The 18448-nt window shown below is 33.5% G+C and overlaps 1 protein-coding gene across 2 annotated transcripts in view; it reads left to right on the top strand.

Annotated features, from left to right (window-relative positions):
• DPYD (dihydropyrimidine dehydrogenase) overlaps positions 1-18448 on the top strand; it is an 849957-nt gene that overhangs the window by 241961 nt on the left and 589548 nt on the right. Inside the window, exons 7-8 of one of the 2 annotated variants that reach the window (XM_025405641.1) lie at positions 3207-3288; positions 15695-15782. In XM_025405641.1, coding sequence (XP_025261426.1) covers positions 3207-3288; positions 15695-15782 — 170 coding nt within the window. Of the gene's footprint in view, positions 1-3206; positions 3798-15694; positions 15783-18448 lie in introns of those variants that run through there. The other variant, XR_003122348.1, reaches the window with a different exon arrangement.

The following is an 18448-nucleotide window of genomic DNA, read 5'->3' as shown; positions in this document are numbered from 1 at the left end:
CCATAAGAATCATACAATAACCAGTAATAATTATTTTTAATTTATTCCTGTAAAACAAAAAATTAATGATTAAAACAAATTATTTTAATATTAAGGATATAGCTATTTTCAATTTTAAACACAAAAATTCCATGTGATCATACAAAATGACAGAATTGAAGTAATTCATATTGCTTCATGTCCTATCATTTTATCTATTCCAAATCAACTTTTCACATATTGGAATCTGTAGTATCACAGAGTGGAGGCATATGTCGCCTGCGGGGAGTTGGAATGAGGAATGCCTGTAGCTGAATCAGCAGGTGCTGATGGCCTCTATTTAACTGTAGTTCTGCAAGTTAACTTTCCTGTAGAACACAATGTTTATTAAAGAGTTGGTAATAAAAACGGGATCATTGAAAGCTTACATATATATTACTAAAACTCAAAAACAACTATGGCTATTATTTAGAATTTAGACCCACCAGAGATTTTTTTTTTTTGGCAGAGACATTGTTTAGGATATCAGTGATATTATTTAGAATTACTAGCTGATGAAAATAATATAAAACAGGCCCATTTTAGTAAGTTTTATAATGGTTTTTAAATTGTCTAAGAAGAACACATTCTCTTACTGCCTGCATCTGGGCTTGGTATGGTGCTGGAAAGGTAATAGTGTGTGATACATTGAGTCTGGGGCCTGAGCAACTCATAAAATGGGGTTGTCTGAGGACCAGTGTTGGGATGCAAGAACCAAAGCTTACTGTTAGGCATGACAAATATGAGATACCTGTTAGACACCCAAGTGAACGTAAAAGTCTGGAATTTAAGAATAAAAATGTGGAAGCCATCACACACTGATGATATTTTAAAGTCCTAAGACATTTCTCCTACCCACTTATATCATCCCACAATAAGCCTTCCCTCCTTTGAAACACTTGTTCAGATTTGGTGTTTTACATTTGTCATTTTGTTCTGCTTATGTATGTGCTTATGTGTTTCATCTATTTGCTGACTTCATCTATTAATGAATATAAATACATCACATTTTTCACAGTCAGTAATTTCCACCCACCCCTACCTACCTAAGTGTAACCAAATCTAACTCACATTTCTCAGTGTTTCACATTTATCTGATTTACTTTAGGAGATGCTGGGAAATGGATTCTCTCACACTTATTCATTTAACACTGTGCTAAGTGTTGGTGACAATGGTTTCAGAGCAGCGTGGGGTTTTTAAGCAGAGCTGCTGAAGCCCAGCAGCCTGGTTTCCATTTTCTCTGGTGCCTATATCTGTTCAAAGTTATACTGCCATGGGTGGTGCCTGCTCCTTCCTCCTTTCTCAGGTTTCTTACTGCTAGGTTAGGTGTTCCTTCCTTTCTTTTTCTCTGGCCAACAGAAAAGTTGTCCCTATTTTCTCTAACATGCTCTTTCAGAGTTTTTTCTTAAGTCAGAACCACTGGCTTGCACTCACACCATTTTTTTTCCCCTTTTATTCTATGTGCTTCTACTTATATCCCATAAAAATCCAAGAGTTGACCTGACTCATCGGAAGGTTCTCGGCTTCACGATATATTTGGATGTATTTAAGATTCTCATCTTGTTGTAGTTGGTTTATTTGGCTGTAATTCTTTGTTCATAGTCCATTGCTTTTGCTTTCCTGTTTGACCTTTTGAGGATCTGCATCAGTGCCCGATTTTAGTCCATATTTAATCTCTCTCTCATGGAGCCGCATGTCTATCAAGTCTGGGTATCTGTTTGTGTCCACATACGTCCATAGTTGTTAAGAACCTTTCTACTTAGACTTTGAAGGGGAAGCCTTCTTGGTGCCCAGAGCATTCTGGCACATTCACGTTACCTTGAGGTATTTCACAAGTCGTCTTAAGAGATTTTTATCTTTTCCCTATGCTTGAATTCATTCTTAAACATAATCTTATATTTCTAACTAGAGGGAAGCTCCTTTAGTGTACAGCTTTGATTTTATAGTGTTTGATACCTTGCATTTTCTATAGCATTGAGCATGATGTCTTGCTGATTGATATATAAAAATTAATTGAATAATCAAGTTCTTAAGTCATCAAAGAATGAAAAGGCTGTACTTTTGGAAGACTTTTCAATTGATCCAGAAGATTCATCTTCAACAATTATTTATTTAACGAATTAATCTTTGTAATATTTAAAATATAATTGCTATTTTATATATATATACACACACACACACACACATTAAAGATATAATGGCTATACTTCTCTCATTGTGCATACCACATTCTAAATGTAATTATCTTTTATGTATCCTTCCCTGATCAGAAAAAATAACTTATTAACAGTGAGAATTTGGTACAATTCACCATCAAATCATTGCAGCTTACACTTACCTGGCACTTTGTAAACACTGTGCCTGGCACTATTCACTTTTAATGAGTAGGTGAATGAATGAATCAGCAAATGAATGAATGGATTGCTGTATATTCATGCACATACATAGCTTTATAATTGTTAACAAAACATTGGAAAGTGTCTTGAGCTTACTTTTAATACTCTGTTATACTACTAGAATAATAGTGCTATAGACCTCATGATTGTTTTTTTAAATGAAGGCAATAGGCATTAATATACAATAGGATTGTTTTTTCATGACTGAACCTTTTGGGATACTCTTTGCTTTCACAGAAGACTAATTTATTGTAAAAATATTCTGTAGATCACATGGAACTGATTTTGTAATATTCTAAACAGTATGATAATACAGTTACACATTTACATTTGAGCAAGCTAGAAGTATATTTATAGAATATGTGTATGAATATTAGTATATATGTGTACACATATATTAAAATCTGTATCTCCAACTAGCTTTATTAATAGATTTTAAGATTTTTTTTATCTTAGGTATTTATAGAATTATTATTAAATAAATCAACCAAACACTTTATTGAACTTAAAAGTATTGAAATTTCTTTTGGCCAGTTTTATGTTTATCATTTTCTATTGCTGTAACTTAGTTATTTTCATATCAATTTCTACTGTATCTTCACTCCATGTAATGTTTTTATGTCAATAAAAATGTAGATGTCCTCATGCATATCTTATGTGATATATAAATATCCTTAGAGGAGATATTTATTTAATACTAGTCCGTGAAGACATGTTACATTTTTTTAAGGTTGGTCATTTTTCTACTGATGCCTGTTTTTCTTTTCCTTTTTTTTTTTTTTTTTTTCCAGTACTTCTGAAATCCCTCAGTTCCGGCTGCCATATGATGTAGTGAATTTTGAGATTGAGTTAATGAAGGACCTTGGTGTAAAGGTAAATGAGAAAAACACCTATCTGTGTACTGCGCAAAAAGAGAGGAGTAAGCTCTACGCAAAGATTAACAGCAAATGTCACGCATTTTAGGAAAGAACAATTAAAAGCTACACCAGGCAGAAGCAGAAAGATGCTTCCCCTTGCTTAGGGCATTTGTCTGTCTACTGTCTGAATGCCACTAGCCTGGAAAAGGGCAATCAATAGTTCTCATCTGGCATGCCTGCATGTGATTAATTGTCTGTAAGAAACAAATTCCTAAATTGCTTTAGGGGTTCAGTGCAGCTAATAGAAGGATTTGGTTTCTTTAATCACGTTTTTTCATGCAAGTTATGTGCACTCTGAAACATTAGTATTTCACAATTTGGAACATAATTTCTTACGGAGATTTATTTTATTTATTATATTCATCATGTCAGTAGTGTGAATGTGATAATCCTTTCTCAACACAAGGAGTAAATCAGTGGGATAAAAAGCAACAGCTTCATATTTTTTATTATTTTGTGAAATAAATATTGTGGTGTTCTTTTCGAGATGGTTGAAAATTTGACACATTGTTATTTTCAGCATATAGCTTTAAATATTTCTCTTCTTTTCTGTTAAGAGCATTATACTCTAGCTCTCCACTTGAACATACTGCTATTTTTGTTTCAAAAATGTTAATTTTTCATAATAGATATAACAAAATAGATTAGTAATGTACTGTGATTTACGTAATACATGCTGTAAGTATATGCAGAAGATATTTTGAAAAGTGATTAACAAACTACTCATACCTTTTGCATTTACCAGTAAAACTTAAAATGAATCAATGAAAGAGAAGACACTCAAAACAATATTTTGTGGTTTATATTTATAATTACATTTTATTTGACAGTGGTCGGGTGATGAAACATTCACACATAATGACTAAACAAGATGTCTGGGAATAAAAACACACAGTGTAGATTTGGGCAACTTTATAAAATCTTAATGTTCAAAATTGCAGTGTTCAAGATAGATAATTGAGGGGTGATTATTTTACAGAAGTATATTCTGAAAAGTTTTAAAATGTCTTTCATTTTGAATACAAGTTCTTCTCTAAATCTCATTAAATAAGGAAATGATGATTGAAATTTCCAACTATTAGAGTTGGTATTTATGACTGAATTGAAGATGAATGTTCCCAACACAAAGACATGGGGAATGTTTGAGGTGATGAATATCCTAATTATCCTCATTTGATCATTACACATTGTATGCATGTATCAAAATATCACACATACCCCATAAATATGTATAATTATTATGTGTTAATAAAAAAAAAGAAATTAGGCTTTATTTCTACATTTATCTTATATAAAATTGCAAAATTGCATTCAGTTTTCACAGGACCAGATATATTGCATAAATTAGACCATACCCATTGCTCTTTGAAAACTCATCAAGGCGCAGTAGTAGGCAATATACTGAGTGCCAAGAAGTATCCTAGCTATAGTCATGCCACTTTTTATTTTCTTGTCAGATATCTTTGGCAAAGTCTATTAATATCTTGAACGTTGGTCAAAATCTGCTCAAATAAAAAGTATGCTACTAATATTTCTACAGAATAGAGAAATACTTGTTTATGTATGCAAAGAATATCTCTGGAAAGTTATAAGAATCTGATAGCACAGATCACCTTTGAGAAGGTGTGGGAAAATTTTTTCAACATTTTATGCACTTGAATTTTAAACTCTGAATCTGTTACATTATTGAGGGAAAAAATTGAACCTAAATTAGAAAGCTAATAGTACTGTCTTGTCCATCGCTCAGGCTGTTTTAAGATGTGAAGGAAATGGTGTTTTCAAATTTGGTTTGTAAACAATAAACTGTATATACAATTCTGAGGAAAGATAGCAGTGAGATTCTTTTTCACTTTGAGGATTTGTATCCGTTGATGAGATACTCTTGCAGCTTTTATGGCTTATGAACTTTAGCCATAAGGGGATACATTTTGAAAAAGTGGTCTATGCTTGTTACCTCCTTTTGAAAAGTCATCACCGAGGTTCTTTTTATAATTTGCCTTCTCTTTGTCCCTCTCAACAAGTATTATATATTTTAAAGTCAACAATGATTTCCTGGCAATGAAGTGAACTATATTTGTGGGTTCATACTGTTTGACTCCCATGTAGCATGTGACATATAAGTTCTCTTATATACGTATGTATGTATTTTGACTTTTCATGGGCCTAGCATTATCTTGTTTATTCTTCTACTTTTTCTTTCTACTACTTATTCTCTACTTCCCAAATAGGTTTTTTCATTTACTCAACAAATAATTGTTCAGAACTTATTTTTGCCAAGTAATATGCCAGGACTAGAACCATGTAGATCCATCCTTTTTTTGAAATCCAGTCCTGTATGCTTCGTAGTTTAATAAGCATATTATTAATAACATAAACTGATTATATCCAGAACCCAGTTCAGTTTCATTACATTATCTTCACTCCCAACTATCTTTTTTAACTGCATTTCCTATTGAATATTTTAATTTCAGTTTGTCTTATACTTATTAACCAATCAGTCCTTGTTAGTTCTAAGATTTTTTTTTCAAGTCAAATATCATGTTACAAGAAAATGAAGATAATTTTATTTGTTATTTGTATGTATTTTTTTCTTCCATGATTTCAATAATTAACATGTTAACAAAAGAGGTATAATTCATGGAATACTTTTTCTTCTCTCTGAAATAGAATTTTTAATCATATTGAATAAATATTTTTCTAGTCTTACATTAATAAATTTTATTAATTAAAAAAGTTAATAAAAAGTGTGTTAAATTTTTTAATTCCCCTTTATAAATACTTATGTTCAGTTTGTGTGTTGAATTATACTAATCATTGAATTTCTAGAATATATCAATTTTGGCATCATGTTTATTTCTGTACATGTAATTCAGATTCAATTTGTTAGTATTTTTAAAATTTTTTCTTTTGCATTCATTTATTTATGTAATGGATATTAAAACTGGAAATATAGCAGGGAACAGTCAAATATTACTGTTCATTACAAGTTTTGAATGTACAAAGACTATTTTTGTTTTGCTTTATTTTTATTTGTTAGTTTGTGAGTTTTTCATGATAGAGTTATATTAGCCTTATAAAATTAAACTTCTAAGCATTTTATTATTTTCTCATTGGTAAGAATATTATCCTGACACATCTTTTTTACTGAATTTGGAAGTTGTCATCTTCTCCAAGCCCTCTTGTGGAATAAAACTATGACCATTTTTCTCCATATCTTCTATAAGTTTTTTCCACTTATTTTATTCTGTCAATTTTGCCAATATATTTTCTATATTTTTCTAGAAAAATTTTTTTCTAGAAAAATTTCTGCTTCATTGAGGTTTTTGAATTTATTAGCAAAAATTTAAGACTATTATTTCAGTATACTATAAAAATATCTCATCTGTGCCTATGATTATATTTGTTCTTGCATCTCTAAATTTACTTTGTGTTTTCTTATCTAGTTAATATTTTCTTTAAAATAAGCAGTTATCAAAGTTTTGTTTTCTTATTCTTTAATTGCTGACTATATCTTTATAATGCTTTCCCCTGCTATTCTTATTTGTTATTCTCTTTTTTAAAATTTATTTTTATTTTATTTTATTTTACATTCTGGGATGCATGTGCAGGACGTGTAGGTTTGTTACATAGGTAGACATGTGCCATGGTGGTTTGCTGCACCTGTCAATCCATCACCTAGGTATTAAGCCTCACATACACTAGCTAATTATCCTGATGCTCTCCCTCTCCCTGCCCCACTCAACTGACCCCAGTGTGTGTTATTCCCCTCCCTGTGTCCATGTATTCCCATTATTCAGCTTCCACTTGTAAGTGAGAACATACAGGGTTTGGTTTTCCGTTTCTGTGTTAGTTTTCTGAGGATAATGGCTTCCAAATCCATCCAGGTCCCTGCAAAGGACATGATCTATTTTTTTTAATGGCTGCATAGTATTACATAGTATATATATGTACCACATTTTCTTTAGTATATTATTGATGGGCATTTGAGTTGATTCCGCGTCTTTGCTATTATGCATAGTGTTGCAGTGAACATACACATGCATGTATCTTTATAACAGAATGGTTTATATTCCTTTGGGCATATACCCAATAATGAGATTGCTGGGTCAAATAGTATTTCTGGTTCTAGGTCTTTGAGGAATCGCCACACTGTCTTCCATATGGTTGAACTAATGTACATTCCACTAATAATGTAAAAACATTTCTATTTCTCCACAGCCTCACCAGCATCTGTTGTTTCTTGACTTTTTAATAATCACCATATGGACTGGTGTGAGATGGTATCTCATTGTGGGTTTGATTTGCATTTTTTCCAATGAGTGAATGAATTTGAGCATTTTTCATAAGTTTTTTTGGCCACATAAATGTCTTATTTCTCTTATCTGTTATTTCTTATATCTGTTCATGTCCTTTGCCTAAGTTTTTGTTTGTTTGTTTGTTTGTTTTTGTTTTTTGTTTGTGTTTTTGAGATGGAAGATGGAGTCTCACTGTTACCCAGGCTGGAGTGCAATGACACTATCTTGGCTCACTGCAACCTCCACCTCCTGGGTTCAAGCTGTTCTCCTGCTGGAGCCTCCCAAGTAGCTGAGATTACAGGTGACCGCCACCACACATGGCTAATTTTTTGTATTTGTATTAGAGATGGGATTTTATCATGTTGGCCAGGCTGGTTTTGAACTCCTGATCTCAAGTGATCTGCCTGCCTTAGCCTCCCAAAGTGTTGGGATTACAGACATGAGCCACTGTGCCTGACCTCCTTTGTCCACTTTAATGGGGTTGGTTTTTTTCTTGTAAAGTCGTTTAAGTTCCTTGTAGATTCTCATATTAGACCTTTGTCAGATGGATAGACTGCAAAAATTTTCTCCCATTCTGTAGATTGCCCATTCACTCTGATGATAGTTTCTTTTGCTATGCAGAAGCTCTTTAGTTTAATTAAATCTCATCTGTCAATTTTTGCTTTCGTGCAGGTGCTTTTGACGTTTTCATTATGAAATCTTTTTCTGTGCCTATACCCTGAATGGTATTGCCTAGATTTTCTTCTAGAGTTTTATAGTTTTGGGTTTTACATGTAAGCCTTTAATCCATCTTGATTTAATTTTTGTATAAGGTGTAAGGAATTGGTCCAGTTTCAATTTTCTGCATATGGCTAGCCAGCTTTCCCAGCACCATTTATTAAATAGGGAATCCCTTCCCCATTGCTTGTTTTTGTCAGGTTTGTCAGAGACCAGATGGTTGTTTGTGTGGTCTTATTTCTGAGATCTCTATTCTGTTACATTGGTCTGTGTGTTTATTTTTGTTCCAGTACCATGCTGTTTTGGTTACTGTAGCCTTATAGTATAGTTTGAAGTCAAATAGCATGATGCCTCCAGCTTTGTTCTTTTGGCTTAGGATTGTCTTGGCTATGTGGGCTCTTTTTTGGTTCCATATGAATTTTAAAGTAGTTTTTTCTAACTCTGTGAAGAATGTCAATGGTAGTTTAATGGGAGTAGCATTGAATCTATAGATTGCTTTGGGCAGGATGCCTATTTTCATATTAATTATTCTTATTCATGAGCATGGAATGTTTTTCCATTTGTTTGTGCCCTTTCTGATTTCTTTGAGCAGTGGTTTGTAGTTCTCCTTGAAGAGGTTTTTCACTTTCCTTGTTAGCTATATTCCTAGGTATTTTATTCTCTTTGTAGCAGTTGTGAATGGGAGTTCATTCATGATTTGGCTGTCTGCTTATTGTTGGTATATAGGAATGCTAGCAGTTTTTGCACACTGACTTTGTATCCTGAGACTTTGCTGAAGTTGCTTATCAACTTAAGCTATTGGGTTGATTAATGGGGCTTTCTAGATATGGGATCATGTCATCTGCAAACAGAGGCAGTTTGACTTCCTCTCTTCCTATTTGAATACTCTTTATTTCTGTCTCTTACCTGATTGCCCTGACCAGAACTTCCAATACTGTGTTGAATAGGAGTGGTGAGAGAGGGCATCCTTGTCTTGTGCCAGTTTTCAAGGGGAATGTTTCCAGCTTTTGCCCATTCAGTATGTTATTGACTGTGGGTTTATCATAAATGGCTTTTATTATTTTGAGGTATATTCATCAATACCTAGTTTATTGAGAATTTTTTAACAGGAAAGGACATTGAATTTTATCAAAGGACTTCTGCATCTGTTGAGATAATCATGTGGTTTTTTTTTTTCCTTTATTTCTTTTTATGTGATGAATTACACTTATTGATTTGAATATGTTGAACCAGTCTTGCACCTAGGGAATGAAGCCAACTTGATTGTGATGGATAAGCTTTTTATATGCTGCTGAATTTCATTTGCCAGTATTTTATTGAGGATTTTTGCATCAATGTTCATCAGGGATATTGGCCTGAAGTTTTCTCTTTTTGTTGTATCTCTGCCAGGTTTTGGTATCAGGATGATGCTGGCCTCATAAAATGAGAAGTCCCTTGTTTTCAATTGTTTCAAATAGTTTCAGAAGAAATGGTACCAGCTTCTATTTGTAATTCCGCTAGAATTCAGCTGTAAATCCATCTGGCCCTGAGCTTTTTTTGGTTGGTAGGCTATTTATTACTGCCTCAGTTTCAGAACTTGTTATTCGTCTATTCAGGGATTCAACTTCTTCCTTGTTCAGCCTTGGAAGGGTATATGTGTCCAGGAATGTATCCATTTCTTCTAGACTTTCTAGTCTATTTGCATAGAAATGTTTATACTATTCTCTGATGCTTATTTGTATTTCTGTGGGGTCAGTGGTCATATCCCCTTTATCATTTTTTATTGTGTTTATTTGATTCTTCTCTCTTTTCTTCATTAGTCTACCTATTGGTATATATACACACACACATATGTGTGTGTGTATATATATATTTTTTTTCCAGAAAAGCAGCTCCCGGATTCATTCATTTTTTTTTTTTTTTTTTTTTTGGAGGGTTTTTCATGTCTCTATCTCCTTCAGTTCCGCTCTTGGAGTTACATGGCACTTACTCTCAAATTGATCACATAATTGGAAGTAAAACACTCCTCAGCAAATGCAAAATAACTGAAATAATAACTAACAGTCTCTTAGGCCACAGCACAATCAAATTAGAATTCAAGATTAAGAAACTCGCTCAGAACCACACAATTGGAAATTGAACTACTTGCTCTCGAATGACTCCTGAGTAAACAATGAAATTAAGGCAGAACTCAAGAAGTTCTTTGAAACTGGTGAGAACAAAGAGACAATGTACCAGAATCTCTGGGATGCTGCTAAAGCAGTGTTAAGAGGGAAATTTACAGCACTAAATGCCACTTCAGAAAGCTAGAAAGGTCTCAAATCGACACCCTAGCATAACAACTAAAAGAACTAGAGAACCAAGAGCAAAATATTCACAAAGCTAGCAGAAGGGAAGAAATAACCAAGATCAGAGTGGAACTTGTTATTTCTTTTAAAATCTTGAGTTGTATACTTATTTCATTTTCATTTTATAGATTGAATAATGAAAACGTTTAAAGTTATTAGTTTCAGTAAAATCTTTGTCAGCATCTATGTGTTTTTATTATTTTATTATTTTTATTTTTCTTCAGAAAGTAGTATATTTTTCCCTGTATAGACAACAGTTATGTAGGATAGTATTTTCATTTGCTTCTGTATTCTTGTGTAGAATTCAGTTTTTTTTCACTTTATTAGCCATATTTGCATTTTTTAAATTTACCAAGTATACTCTCAATTGATTTCACACCAAAGGATCATTTATAGTGTAATAAAATTGTGTATTCCCTTTAGGAGAAATGGCTTCTTAGCTGATGTTTATTTTTAGAAAACTTCTTAATTTTGTAATAAAAATTCTAATATAGACCCCTACAAATTATTTTTAAGCTAAGATGCACTTCAGTAGAATCTCTTGTGATATTTGTGTCAGTGTTACAAATCACTTAGATTAAATACTCTGTTTTTTTGTAATGCAACTCAGAATTTAAGTAGAAATACATATTTTTGTTTCATGGTCTTTATATTCTAATTTTTCAAAGTTAAAAGTATAAAATATGAATGAAGATACTGTATTTTTGCATATTTAAAATATGTATATTTGTCATTTCCCAAAGTATTCTGATATAATTCTAATTAACTTAATTTGTAATTTCTATACATTTCTTCTGCTTCATAGTTTGAGATGAAATATCTAATACAGGTATTATCTTTTTCTTGATAACCTCTAATAACATCTTGTTTTTCACTATGGTTATTTGAACCAAGAATATCTGTGATTGTGAGGTAGTATTAGAAAATAAATATAAAATCATATTATTTCTCTCCTACAAGGAAACATGTACACTAAATTTTCATTTCTAAAGAAAGCAAAATACTTTCAAAAGTTCTTCATTTTATTTTCTATCTTAGAGCATCTGGAAGTATTTCGTCTATTTAACCAAATTTTCTATTAGAAAACCATGAAGAGTCTGTGTGTTTTTATTTGATTTTTAAAAATAATGGGCATCACCTATTTTATCTGAAGATTTATACTGCACAAAAAAAGTTGTAAGCCTTTATACTGCATAATAAATGTTATTATGTGTATATATACATATTATAGTATTAAAAGAAAGTTTTCATCAAATCCCTAAAAGACTATTAGATGGAACTTTGGCTCAGGGTACATGACATTGAGAACTGTTGGACTAAAGTAGTGACTGTTACACTGAACTTGAAATAGATTGAATTTGTATTCCGAATTTAGGTAGGAAATATCTAATAATACATTACTAAAGTTATTAGAGGAAGGTAGAATATATACTGTTATCCGTATCTAAGAAAATCAAGACAGAAAGTATTACATATATAAAAGTACCAGGAATAAAGAAACAAAAACACCAAACAAATGCCCATAATGTTATTTTTCTGGCATCATATCTATTTAACAAATGGCATTGAGATTTCATAGCTTATCAGCCAACGTGATGTTCCTGATAGCTGTAGTTGTCTTGCAATTCTAGTTTTAGTTAACACACATTTCATCTCAATTTCCCAAGGCATAATGTAAGCAGAGCTTTACCTTTGTTGTCAAGGAATCTTTCTTCTAATTCTTTTTAAGAATAGATCATTTCTTGCATGGCAAATATTCGGGGCCTCCGGCTTTTAGGAAAGGGAAATTTGAATAGTTTCTCATTCACAGAAAGGAAAGAAGTCTGGTGCCTGTCACTCCATGGAATGTTCTTGTTATTGCTTTGTCGTCATTTCTACCAGGGATCTGCTGCCCAATGATGACCATCCTCCATCTTTCCCACAATGTCTGTCCATGGTAAAGTCGTCTTGCTGGTCTCCTTCCCAGTAGATTCATATCAAGAGTCAAGATACTTGTCTTTGCAGCTTTCCATACACGAAAGGAAAACTCAACTGTTTTCCATTCCCATTTGCACACTATTATGTATTACAGTAGAATCAGACTGTAGAAATACAAAATGTCTGAGCATCTTTCTTATATGTTACAAAATCAAAGACATGCTCACTCTGCTGTGGTGGAAGGATTGGGATGTCTTCATTCCTCTTTGATAAATCACAAAAAGTCACTATTAAACTAAACTACTGTGCCTTCTCCCACAAATACCCATCTCAAAAAGGTTGGGAGGTCTTCTTGAATCTTCCTGCAGAGGCACTGAATAAAGTAAACCTAAGATTAAGTATTTTGAGAATCACCTCCACCAGTTAACTCATTGCTCAACTTTGAAAATGGCATTCTTATTCAGTTTGCTAATATTCTATTAGCAAGTCTGGACCTGGTGTTTTCTTTTATGTCTAACCTGTATTATATATTGGTGTGAAGGGCATTTGATTCATAAAACAGTTAAATTCTTTTCTTTTTCCAATAAAATATGTATTATTTAAAAGTTAGAACACATTAAAGTTCTAAAGCCTCACTATTAGATAATTTTAATGGCATCAGAGTCTACTAATTCTAATAGTAATACTATTAATTACTATAAAATGCTTTGAATAATACATATTTAATTAATGTTCCAGTTTAATGTTGTTTGATACCTTCCAGAGTTCTCAATATTAGGTATTAATCTCACCTTGGTTGTCCCCTTATTATAAACTTTCTGCCAGTTACCATATCTGCCAATATAAAAACAGAATTACTATTTTAGGAAGACAAAACATGACCCTCTATGATCCAGTTCCAGTCATCTTCTCCTCTCCAGCTTCTTGCTCCATTGCTTGCTTTGCACTTTATACTCCTGAAACACAACCTTTTTAGTACGTCTTCACATACAATATGCTGTTCTTTGCCCTTGAGGATGGTGCCAGCTCTGCCCTCTAACCTCAAGAGGCACAAGAGCACAGCAATTATGCATGTTGGCTCTGAAATTAGACTATATATGTAACTGCAATAAAGGTTATGTAAGCTCTCTTGTCCTTTAGTATCATTATCTGTAAAATGAAAATACTGATAACACTTCATGGGGCTGCTGTGGGGATTAAATGAGTCAGTATATGCAGTACTTAGAAGAGAGCTGTACACTTAGGTGCACTATTCAGTGTAGCTGTAATTATCATTTCATGGGTATACATTGCTCTTCCTCTATGACTCAGCTTAGAGACTTTGTTTTTAGGAACGTTTTGCCTTCAGAACACAAACCTACCAGGCATTGTGCTTCCTTTCATATGGCAGGAAATGTGAGATGCAGCTATTCGTCTTTTACTTTCAAGGGGACTTATTGGCACATACTTAATAACTGGATCTCTAAACTTCACTCGAGAGGCCAGTCCCTCATCATAGAGTTCATCTTTCACCCTCTGGAGGGCAGATATCTTAACAGTTTCCAGCATACTCACCACCTCTTGTTCATGCTGTCTGATCTGCACGATGTCGTCAATGTAATGAATCACTGTGACGTTCTGTGGGATGTCCAGATCGCTTCAGATTACATATATTATTACTGAAAAGAGTTGATATGTCCCTGAGGGCAAAACTGTAAATGAATATTCTTATCTATACGCTGACTCTGAACTATTTCTGATCTCCTTCTCTAATTGGAGTGGAAGGAGTATGCATTTGCCAAATCAATGGCCACATGCAGTGTATGTGTGGCCTTATAAAACTTCTCTAGCAATAATACCACATCTGTAACAGAAACTGCAATCAGGACTACTCTTTAGTTAAGCCTGCAGACGTTTATAGTCATCCTCCAGAAATTCTCTGGTGTTGGCCGGGGACAGGCTGGTGGATTAAATGGGGTTATGACAGGGACCACTACCATCTCTCCTCATCCCATTGCACCCAGGATAGGATATTATCTTTGATTTAATCTCTTGGCTGGATTTTCAGATATTTTAATGTGACCTTCCCAACTACGATAGCTTTTATAGCTCTTACTTCACAGACCAGAGACCCGGTGTAGGGATTACTTCAATTGACAAGCGTAACAATTTCAGTTATACTCTTAGAGACTAGGAGAATGATCACTGACTGGGTTGTGGTTTCAGGGGGTCCACTGTGAACTAGACTTCAGTCAGGCTCCATTTTTTGCCTTGCCCCATAGGTACCCTCTCTTATGTCTCCAAGTATCAATGTTACTGAACAACCAGTACTTGGTAGTCCTTGAAATGTCCGATTATTCCCCTTTTTTCAGGGCTTAGTTGCCTGGATAAATGACCATAGTTTCCTTTGGGAAAGGACTAGGGGAATCACAGTATTGACTTGCTGGGATGTTTCAGGGTCTTTATTCCTAGGGACCCTGACACCTCTTTGGTTAGCAGGTTCCAGAAGTGAAAATTGTCTCGTCTGAGAACTGACCCAAGTATTGTGACTTTTAATAGGGGTGACTACCCTCTGCTTCCAGACTTTGTTCATTTTCCCTTGACAATGTCACCTATCAGAATCCTGTATTTTCCTTTTAAAGGCCTTATTTGAAATCCCACTTCTCTGTATTCTTGATCTTCTAAGCTTAGGTAAAATGAATGTCCCCAGCCTCTGAACTCTCATACACATGTGGTGATTATAGCCTGTTTTCTATTATATTTTTTTGTGTATGTATTTGCCCCTACTTGACTGTACATTGATGCTGGAAATGTTATCTTATCATCTTATTATTTAAATGCCCCACGTCATGCTTTGAACATATTATGCAAGCTATGGAAGCTTACTGATGATTTTAATGACACTGGCTTTTCTTCTGCATTTAGCCCTTAATAGAACATATTCCTGTTCTATTTATATGCTATTTTGTGTATGTAAACCTGTATACTAAAAGACAAAAATGTTGTCACATTTTATATAGAGTCTCATAGAATTTTTGCCAGACTTTTCATTCTTTTTGATATTAGATGTTAAGATTTTAATTAATCAACTGCCAAATTTTCTTATGCAAAATGTTGTTTCTTATAGATAATTTGCGGTAAAAGCCTTTCAGTGAATGAAATGACTCTTAGCACTTTGAAAGAAAAAGGCTACAAAGCTGCTTTCATTGGAATAGGTGAGTAGTTTACTCTTAAATATATTTATTTATAATGTATTTTTTATTTCCTAGCAATATCCAGAAGAATGACTGCCTTCAGACATTTTCATGATGGAAGTTATATTTATTCAGGGAATAACAGATAGAAATGTTTGGCCAAGTAACTAAATTTCTATTTTATAAGTACTTGTGTTGTTTCACCTTAATTATGGAGAGATTTTGGCAAGATTTTTTTTTTTTTTTAATCTTCCCATTCTTTCACCACACCATCGTCACCAGTGAGAATCTCTAGGAAGAAAATATTTTCAAGTCATGTCACCGGAAACTCAGAATCTGTCTAGAGGCTGTAGCTTTCTTTTTATGATACAACAATTGTCTAAAGTGATAATGAAGGACAGAGTTGGCTGGTTCCCTTTTGCTACTCGTTTTTCAAAATTTTCTAAAGACTTTTCTTATTTGGTTGAATTGTTTAAATGTTCCATCAGTGTTCTGAAAGTCCCATAGACAGTGTATTACTCCTGAAGCACTCAATGTATACTGTTTTCTCATATTTTGCCTAAATTTGTTACAGGGAATGAGTTTTCTAACATTTTTCTTCCACTTAGTGTTTACTGAGAGACCAAAGAGAACAAGTGAGTTGACTTGACTTAGTCTTTGCCTCATGCATGTCATATTCATTCTCTGATATGATTTGTACTATGGGAAATTATGGCATATAAATTGAGTATGTTAAATCAGGGATCCCCAAACTCAGGGCCATGAAGTCGTACTGTACTGTTAGGAACCTGGCCGCAGAGCAGGAGGTGAGTAGTGGGCAAGTGAGCCTTACTGCCTGAGCTCTGCATCCTGTCAGATCATCATTAGATTAGATTAGAATCTAATGGCATTAGACTCTCATAGGAGTGCAAACTCTATTGTGAACTGGGCATGCGAAGGATCTAAGTTGCATGTTCCTTATGAGAATCTAAAACTAATGCCTGATGATCTGAGGTGGAACAGTTTCATCCCGATACCATCCTTCTTCTCCAACCTGGTCCATGGTAAATTTTTCTTCCATGAGACTGGTCCTTGGTACTAAAATGGTTGGGAGCAATGTGTTAAACTGTTACTCATTTTTAATATAAACCCTTCGTCATGTGTTTTACTTTGTCTGTCTCTTTGGCAGTTCACACCCAGAATGTGAAGTTCTAAATATCACCACTTTAAGTGATCACACACTGAGTAATGTTCGTTTGGCAGCTGTCCTTTTTTATTGCCTTTCTAGAGTGCAGTCATTATTAATGCTTCTTTGTCCACTAAACTTTTCTTATCAGAATGTCGTATCTGAGACCATGTCTGTCAGCCCCGTTTTTTAGGTGAAAAATTATGGAAAGCAATATAAATTTGCACTGTCATCTAGCTCCTAAATGTCTCAACTGAACCTCCTTCCTTTCAAAAAATTTTGGGTGCTATTGCTGTTAGTATCTGTCTATATCATCTTAATTACAATATTATAATTATTGTGTATATCAAAAGTAGGAAGAGGCAAGATCTGATATTTTCCCTAGGTTCTATTTTTAGGCATATTATATTTGACTTTAGCTTTACTTTTCAACATTACGTTTGTATTGAGAATTTAATGTAAAGAAATTGGGCAGGTGTCTATAAGTTCCAATTACTGTCAATAAACACATGATCAAAAATGCTTGGTCAGTAATAAGTGAAAAATTTCATCAGGCTTTAGGTCTGCAATACTGATAATGTTATCAAATAACTATTTGAAATTCACCATTATACTGAGAGATATGTTTTCCATTACTTGAGTATATACTAATACAATTATTAATACATGTATCTGTAAGAACTTCATCTACAAAGGATCTCTGTACTGAAGAAATGTGGACCAATAAAGTAACCAATACATTGAAATATCCAAATTAATTACATAAGAAGCAAATTATTCCAAAAACTTGGAATAATTAAATTGTTCATCACTCTGAGTAGTTATAACCATGAAACACCTTCTAACTGAAACAATCAATAGTTTCAACTTTTTTATTTTATTCTATTATGTCCCCATAAATATATTATTTGATAACGCTATACTGGTTCACAATACAGTTGTCTCCATTTGATTCTGCACTGAGGTGTGAATACAGCATTTAGAATGTAGAGTCCTTTCATATTTATGTGCTGTGCATTTTCATGCTGAGAAGTGAATCTTTGACATTTTTGTGTAGTGATGTGAGGAATGCAGTTTTGCTCTATTTCAGTATTTTGTATGAAACATACACAAAAAAATTCATCATGTCAAAAAAGAAAAGCTTCAGTCTGTGGAAGACAAGTAGCCGTATTCTCTAGGAAATGTTTATTTGACACTCATGTGTGTCGATTTGGGAATTTATGACCTTTGTATTACCATATAACTGTCGGTTACTTGGACAGCCACACAACCTTACATGCTTTTGTTCATTAACCTTGCTTCCATATTGTAATTAAACTTTACTCACTTATTTTATTTACCCTTCCTCACTGATTTTGTAGGAAGAAATGTAGAATAGGAATTCCATATTATTTAGGATATAGGTTTGGGCACTTTCAGAAAGCAATAGAGGGTAAAACAATATAAACATTTAGTTCTTTCTCATGTAACAGTGTAAGCCATTGTCAAACCTGAATTCCATCTTTGGTCTATGGGTAGTTAC

Source organism: Theropithecus gelada, chromosome 1 (genome assembly GCF_003255815.1).
Source record: "Theropithecus gelada isolate Dixy chromosome 1, Tgel_1.0, whole genome shotgun sequence".
NCBI classification, from domain to species: domain Eukaryota; kingdom Metazoa; phylum Chordata; class Mammalia; order Primates; family Cercopithecidae; genus Theropithecus; species Theropithecus gelada.
This window is presented reverse-complemented; position numbering and strand designations above follow the sequence as displayed.